At 41.0% G+C, this 7979-nt stretch overlaps 1 protein-coding gene across 1 annotated transcript; it reads left to right on the top strand.

The window, feature by feature from the left end:
- The first annotated feature begins 1410 nt into the window (after nt 1-1410).
- On the top strand, nt 1411-7579 carry VPS37B (VPS37B subunit of ESCRT-I). Its single transcript, XM_008926659.3, has 3 exons — nt 1411-1578; nt 2212-2294; nt 3405-7579. The coding sequence occupies exons 1-3, from the start codon at nt 1434-1436 to the stop codon at nt 3906-3908; spliced, it is 732 nt and encodes a 243-aa protein (XP_008924907.1). The 5' UTR covers nt 1411-1433; the 3' UTR covers nt 3909-7579.
- The last annotated feature ends 400 nt before the right edge of the window (nt 7580-7979 follow it).

The following is a 7979-nucleotide window of genomic DNA, read 5'->3' as shown; positions in this document are numbered from 1 at the left end:
TCTTATCAGGATTGGATCATATGAGAATAAACAAATGGAAACCAGTTTAATTTAAATTGTTTTGCATTGGATTCAAAAGTAAGAAGAGGGGATTTTCCTTTGGTTCTTGGAGAGGGTTTAAATTGAACATGAACATAGGACTGGAAGTTTACTTAGGCTTGATGTGAGAACCTTTAGAAGACAAAACAATATTGAAAGAATAATTTCTGATTTTCACAATTTAGAGTAGAATTTTTGGTTGCTGTAGAATTTAGGACTTAACATTATCCTTGCCTTGATTTTTTTTTTAAAGTGGTTTGGCAAAAACAGGGTGAAAGAGAGTAAAACTTGGGTATTTGAAGAGCAGTATCTGGGGGCAAAGGTGTGTTTAAGTAACACTGAGCCAATTTTGAATTTAGCAAGTTAAAGTAGTGTGTAAATATTTCAAAAGGAAGTAATTGCTTTCAAAGAGAGTTGCTATGCTTGGAAAAACACCTGAATTTTGATCCTATCCTTTTCTGGGGCTTTTAAACAGCTCATTTGGGTTTCCTCTTTTCCTGTTTCTGAGGTGTGGCTCTGTATCCACCCAGGAGTGTGGAAGGAGAAAGCCCCTCGTGTTTGCACTGACTGATGTGCGAGGTCTGTAAATGGGATCTGTTGGAGCTAAACAGGGATAAGGTGGGCTGGAAGGGAGGTATTGATGGAGGAGGTCACAAAAAGGGTACTAGAAGTTTTGTTGGTTTTTGAAGGCAGCTTAATAGAGTTGTGTTGTGCCATGGGAAGACTGTTCCACTTGTTGATTCAGACTGAAAATCTGAAATCGGATCCCTTGGTTTTTGGTTTCTTTCCCTTTTGATGTCTGAATATTTTAATGAATCAAATGTGACACCTGGGACAGAGTTCCCCAAACACTCAGCTTTCCCAAAGCTCCTGAAGAATGTCTTGATAAAATCCTGTGCCTACGTGAGTGTGAGCAAACGGGAACCTGGCTGAATCCTGAACTTGTGACAATTGTCAGTTGTTCTTTAGGAATAATGTCTTAAGGCTAGGAAATGTTAAGCAGAAGGAATAAACCAAAAAAAAGAAGCTTTTGGCATTAATCCAGGATTGGTTCAACACAGTTGGAGGAAGAATATTCTGGAGAAGGAACAGTAAGGATGCAGTCTTTGTTATTTGCAGGTTAACAAGATAAGGGGTGACATTCTGCTGCAGTCATTGCATCTCACTGCTGGAATTCAGATCTTTTCAGAGAGCAACTGTTGCTTTATCTGTCCATGTCATCATTTGGTCATCATTTGCAGGTTCAATACCACAGCACTAATTTTTACTTTTGTTTTTTATTTAAAAGTTTTCAAATTTTTTTATTGTCCTGCTTAATAATTTCACTGTTATTTCAGGCACTTCTTAAAATATTTATTTCTTTCCAGGCCCAAAATGTTCAGCACAGCAAGGACATGACTCTCGCCAGCAACCGCAGTCTGGCAGAAGGAAATCTCTTGTACCAGCCAAAGTTGGAGTCTTTGAAATCAAATTTGACTGAAAAATATCAAGAGCTGCAAGTTCTTTTTGAAGCATACCAGATAAAGAAAACAAAACTAGGTAACACTTGCTGTTGACAATTATGATTTGCTGTTTTCTAAGTGAGTGTAAATCCGTTGCCTGTTTGTTGTTTGGTTTGTGGTGTCTCATTTTTATCTGTGTGAATTAGGGTACAAAGTGAAATGTCACTCTCCTGTAGCTCTGAACTAGATCACACTTATTATGATTTATTAAGTGTCTGTTACACCTCGTGACAGATACTGTGGTTTCTCTCTGTTACTGTGTGGTTACCTACCCGTTCTTGACCTGCTCTTCCCTAATGATTAGATTCATTTACCTTGCTAAAAACACAAGTTGAATTTTCAGTGACTAATCGTAAATCAAACAGAATATTGCATTGACCTTTCAGTTCATACCGAATCATGAAGTATTGCATATCTGATTCTGCACTTGCTGAAGTGCTTTGGCTTTCAATATTATAAGTGTATCATTGTAATTAAATGTCAACTTTTAGCACTCTGACAATATTCTGACAATATTCTTACTCTGTCTCTTACTGTAGAACACCCTGTCTAGAACAAGGAGCCTGCTGCTTGTACATATGTGCCTCAGAGATTGTTGAGCTGTCTGGGGCTGTAGTTATAAGTCACTTAGAGGCAGCTGTCATTTTCTGTTCTTTCCATGCCATTACAGACAGACAATCCAGCAATGCTTCCCTGGAGACCCTACTGGCTCTGCTGCAGACCGAGGGGGCAAAGATTGAGGAAGACACAGAGGTAACGACAGAACACTCCAATTCTGCCACCCGTAACTGAACCTCCCAGAGTCCATTCCTGCAGTGCAGAGTTTAACATGGTGTACACTAAGGGATATTTATAAGAATATGGTCTGGTCTTTGCTTTGAACTTCAGTGAGCAGCCATTCAGTTCCAGTGATTTTTTTTTTATCAGAGTGATTTTTTAGTCTTCACATCTTTGAAGTTTGAGAGAGAAGATGCTCTCTTTTAGAAAAGAAAGCCAAACCCTCTTAGTTCCTTGGCTTTGCCTTCAAACTCATCGTGTATACAAATGGAATCTCTTTTTAGTGGTGTTTGCCTGGTATCTGTATTACTTCATTATAAATGTCAATTAGTAGCCTAATAAAAAACTGTGCCTGCACTGGTTTTTGCAGTGTTTCGGATGAAATATTCCATTAGGATTTCTGCATGTCTGTGCAGGTGCCAGTGGTCACCACTTGCTGTGATACCAGTGCTTGAAGGGTGGTCTAACTTCAGAATAATGGGAGTGCTTGGCTTTGCTTGCTGATTTGCCTGCAGGCATTTTCTATAACTATATCAGGGGGAAAAATCTGTTTATTAACCTTGAGTTGTGATCATGAAAAGACATTCCCAGGACAGGTTGGATTTTGTGATTATATGTTTGTTCATCTCTCAATTATTAAACATCATTTGCTCAAAGCCACAAATAAGGGTGAGTATTAAACCTGACTTAGCAATAATCTGCCTCTCTGTGCTGAGCCTCACAGAGTTCTCAGTGTTTCTGTTGGCACTGAAGCAGCACTGAGCTGTAATTCAGCTTAGCTGGCAATCTGGAAAGCTGTTGGCCTTGCTTCGTTCCCATCTCTGATGATCAGGGAATGCTCAGAGTGAGATTCAGATGTTTTTACTGCTGTTACTTCGGTGTAAATTTATGCAAAAGTGATATTTAACTCCCAGGGCTTCTGAGTAATAACGAACTCAAAGTTCTGCTCAGAATTTTTAGTATGCCAGTCATCTTCCGTATGCCAGCTGGAAAATCACAGGCAAAACGCTGCTATTTTTAGGATGTGAGCCATTTAGATTCTGTTGCAGTGCTCTGTTTTCTAAGAGATTGTTCTGTATTTGACAGAATATGGCAGAAAAATTCCTTGATGGTGAAATACCACTGGATTCCTTCATTGATGAGTACCAGAGCAAGAGGAAGCTGGCTCACCTGCGCCGGGTGAAGATTGAGAAGCTCCAAGAAATGGTGCTGAAGGGACAGAGACTTCCTCAGGTTCAGCCTCCAGCTCAGCCCAGAGCGCCCGAGACAACACCAGCACCTCAAGATTCCTACAAGCCGGATGCAAACACTCCTCCTTCCGTCGTGCCCCGGCGGATACCACCCCCCCCACCCTCCTCAGTCCCAGCAGGACGCTTCCCTACTCCCTTTACCGCAGCCATGAGCTCAGGACCAGCTCTTTCTTATCCAGGTGCTCCGTACCCTCCTCTCCCGCCTCGCCCAGGGGATGTTCAGCCCACAAGTCAAATGCCACAGCCAGGATACCCATCTCAGTTTGTACCACAGTACCCTCCAGCTCTTCCCCAAAGACCACCTCGTGTTCCGCCACATCCTGGCTTTATCCTCCAGTAAATATTCCGGTGCGCCTGACTTATTGTATTGGTGCTTATATTTCCTTTTCCCCCCCATCAGAGACTTGCTGTAGCAATGGGAAGCCTCTGTTCTTTGCACAATGGAGTACAAAGGCCGAGCTGTGGCACAGAGGTTTGCAGTTGCTTTGGTAAATGTGATGATGTTTGTGTTCAAAGGTCAGTGATGACAAGGTTTTCCTGAGAAGGTGAGAGGGTCTAAATTTTATAAATCCATCGAACGGGGAAGCCGCCTGTGGTGGATTTCCTGACCTTACCAACCGAGCCACGCTCTGAATTCTTTAGTGATGGTAGATCAGCATCCTCTTCTGCTCTGGTGTGTTCCCACCACAGCTGGATGTATGTGTGGCAGATGGGAGCTGTTTGTGTCTCTAAGGAATTCTCTGTTGGTGCCCATATCCGCTGGGCAAGGGGCGTGCACTGGGTCTCCTTGACATCCTTTTGCATTCAGGGCCAGGTGCACAACATTCTCAGAGCTCACTGAGCTGCAACTCTTGTCAGAACACGGTGGGTGGTTTTCAGGCAGGGAAAACTACAAGAGTTTCATTTCTGCATTTCAGTTGTTACCTTAGAGTTCTTGTAATCAGAGTAGGCACTCCTTCCACTCCTGAACAGCTCGATACCCTCAAAGTCCTGGTCTCTTGAAATGAAACTAAACTGTTTGTAGAGCCAGTTTAGAGTTTTATAGACACTTTACCAGGCAGTTTTATTTCCTTGCCTGTTAAGACTTTTTCTTACAGTTGTTTTTTTCTCCTTTTCCACACCTTGGATACACAAGTGATTTTTTTACACAGGTGCTTAGCTTTTGATATCATGTGATTCCAGGAATCTAGGCAGGGTATTTTCTTAATCAAATACTGGATTTTCACATGTCATTGCCCACTTGAAGATTCACAATTTCATTTTATCCCTTAATTCTGTCTCTCACTTAGCAGAACTATTTTTAACTTCCCGTTTCCTTTAGTTGTGCAGTTTTGGGCATGTGTATCCATCTGGAATTTGCAGTTAATGTTCCTCTGCGAGTAGGCAAAACAGAAAAACTTTATGAACTCCATGGTGGCTGTTTGCATCTTACAGGATCTGTTCTTGACTTATGCCACTGGAGAGGAGGCATTTTAGGACAGCTCACATTTCATTCTCAGTGTGATTCTCGAAGCCTAAGGTGCAGACGTGTGCTGGTATTTTAATCCAGCACTGGGGGAGGCAAATCTTAACACTTGTTGTTTGCACAGAATGTGTCTGTGAATTTGTTATCAATCAGTCCAGAATCTGTCATAGCCCCTGGTTATTTCAGAGCATTTTGGTATCACTGTCCTGGAATGCACTACATTGTTTGGAAGTTTGTACTACAAACAACATCAGTCAGAATAGAATATTTATTTTTTTCTTTACATAAGGCCCTGAACTGTCCCTTAATCATTTCCTCTGGAGTGTGGTGCTTAGCAAATACTAATCTGAAATTAAGCTCATAACAGGAAGCTCTTGATTCTGAAAATATGATCATTTGACTTGTTTTGCCTTCTGAAGACAAAGGGCAGAAGGTTGGTCAGTGTTATTGGCATCTGAACCAATTCCCCAGTGTAAGTCTGGCAAGTTTTTATAGATGGGGGATTTTGTGAAGCAACGTGCATTGGATTTGTTTGCTAAGTGTGTTTTTTCTGTAATCTAGTGATGGTACAGGATGTGTTTTTTTTAAAAAATAGTGTAATATCTTTACTTGGTATTATTTTCTCACTGAAGCTTTGTATAAGCATGGTTAATTATGACTCGTTTCAAAGTAATTTTGCTGTGCTTTTAGTGCTGGTATTTGGTTGGCAGCTGTTGTATCTGGATCCTAAACATAAGTCTGCTGTAGAAATGGTTTGTGTCCTGGAAAGAATTAAAGTGGATGGGGGCTACCAGAGTGGTGACTGAGTACAGAAATTCATACTTTGAGCCTGCTACGCAAAAACACTCTCAAATCAGTTTAACTAAGATTTCATAAAAACAACCAGGTATATTTTACACTTATCAAGTGCCAACTTTTTTCTGAGGGTTGAAAGTCCTCAGAAGTGATGGAGGTGATGGATAAGTGTATTGTGAATTTGCACTGCGTTTTGTGTATGGAACTTTCTTGGTATTAGTAGTCCAAAAATATTTTTACTACTTGTTAAATCTTCTGTCTTTTGGTAACTTTTGTGATAACAATGACCTTTCAGGGATACTTTATCTAAAAACAAACTCTTGTGCACACTAAATAACAGACAAAGCTAATGCAATTTTTCTGTCTGAAAGCAAAACAATGCATTATTGCATATGCATGTGGCTGATGTGCCTTAGGATCACTACTGGTGATTGTAATTCTAGGAAATTAGCATTTTTATCATTTGAATGGCCATTGCTTAACTCTGATTTAAGGGCTCTTCAAGAGCACTGATTTTACAAAGAAACTCACCCTCATACTTCAGAAAAAAAACAGCTGTATCTGCTATTTGTAAGCTTCTAGTTGCCTTCACTGATGGGTAAGTTTGAACGTAGGTGATGTAACTGATGTGGTGTCTCAGTTATTACAGTCTCATAACTGAAGTCCAGCTGCTCATGGACAACGTTTTGCCATTAATTTGTGTGTGTGTGTGCACACAAACTGTAAATATTTACTTGACTGCTGGTGATGTTTAAGGGGAAAGGAGAAAAATGGCTGTGGAAAGCTGTTTAAATCCTTCCAGCAACAAACTTGAAACACTAACCTGGATCAGTTGGGCAAGAGCTGTGTCAGTGCTTTCAACCTGTTGCCCTTGAACAGCTTCTCCTGTTCTGTTATAGCTAATATATAAATTCTGCTCTGGCTAGGATGTTTAGAGTTGTACTAATTTGCACTGTTTATAAAATAGTGAGATTAAAATGCCATAGGCAAGCTGAGACTTGAGAGGGGGTGGCTCAGGATGCTTGCCATATATATACATATATATATAAAATGAGGATTTTTGATGTCTGCTACAAATAGCATATACTTCCCCAAAGCAATTGGAGTGGAGAAAAATCTCTTAAATACAATGTGTAACACGGCTTTAGAGTGTTGGTAGCATTGGAAATGCTCTCTTTGGGTGGCATTACTTCTGCCAGTCGTTTGTCTGCAGTTTTGTAAGTTATAACTAGTTTTATATGGTTAGACTTTGGTTGGTGATCAGCACTGAACTGTCCTAACTCACGGGTGGGTGTCAGTGCTGTCTCCTAGAGAGGGTGCAGTCGGTTGTTCCAGCACAGCTGATCCAGACAGGTCACCTCTGACCCTGGAGGGACGACAGAACAGGAGCTTTTGTGGGATGCCAGGAGGCACCTGGGCACAGGCTCATCATGGCTTTAGTGCCCCAACTTCCACAACCTCAGTCTCGACCTCTCTTGGGACTTCTCTGCCCTCTCAAACTGGAATCATGATGTAGACACAGAGCTCCAACCCACAATTCCTTACAGAGCTTCCTGGCAAACATGGAGTTTGGAGGAGGCAGAGTCATCCTGCACCAGTTCCTCTGTGGGATCCTGGACTGTCTAATAAAGGGACAGTTTAATACTGAGCAAGTTGTGAAACATACAGTGGATTTGTTTGCATAATGAGTCTTTCTGTAATCTACTGTGTTCTGATTTTAAATAAAATAGCATATCTCTTGGTGCCCTGTTCCTGTTGTGGCTTCATTTAATCAGGGTGCAGTTACTTACATTAATGATTTTCAGTCCTAATGGTGTTTTTTCTGTAGCAACATAAACACAGTTGTAGGTGGATGTAGAACATAAAAATGGCTTTAATTATTCATGGTAAATCTGTTGGCTGTGTTTTTAGTGACTGGATATAGCGAGTCCATTTTGTGTGTAGCTGATCCAGGGTGTGCTCAGAGAAGGTTCTGCACGTTGTAATCATGGCAACGAGGTAGGTGGCTTGTCTTGTCAGCTAGAATCAATTTGGTTTTGTTTTAATTTCCTGCAGCTAGCTGGAATAGTGGGAATGTTCAGAATCTTCACTTGGAAAAGCTGAAGGAAGGGAGAGAGCTGCTTTTATTTGTTAAGAGAGGGAAACCTTAGA

Source organism: Manacus vitellinus, unplaced genomic scaffold (genome assembly GCF_001715985.3).
Source record: "Manacus vitellinus isolate BGI_N305 unplaced genomic scaffold, ASM171598v3 scaffold_31_pilon, whole genome shotgun sequence".
Classification (NCBI taxonomy): Eukaryota; Metazoa; Chordata; class Aves; order Passeriformes; family Pipridae; genus Manacus; species Manacus vitellinus.
Note: the sequence above shows the minus strand (reverse complement) of the source record. Positions and strands in the feature narration are given on the sequence as shown.

Coding starts and splice junctions, on each gene's coding strand:
- VPS37B (XM_008926659.3), top strand. CDS start 1,434: ATGACTCTCGCCAGCAACCGCAGTCTGGCAGAAGGAAATCTCTTGTAC. Junction 1,579..2,211: donor GATAAAGAAAACAAAACTAG/GTAACACTTGCT, acceptor ATGCCATTACAG/ACAGACAATCCAGCAATGCT. Junction 2,295..3,404: donor AGATTGAGGAAGACACAGAG/GTAACGACAGAA, acceptor TGTATTTGACAG/AATATGGCAGAAAAATTCCT.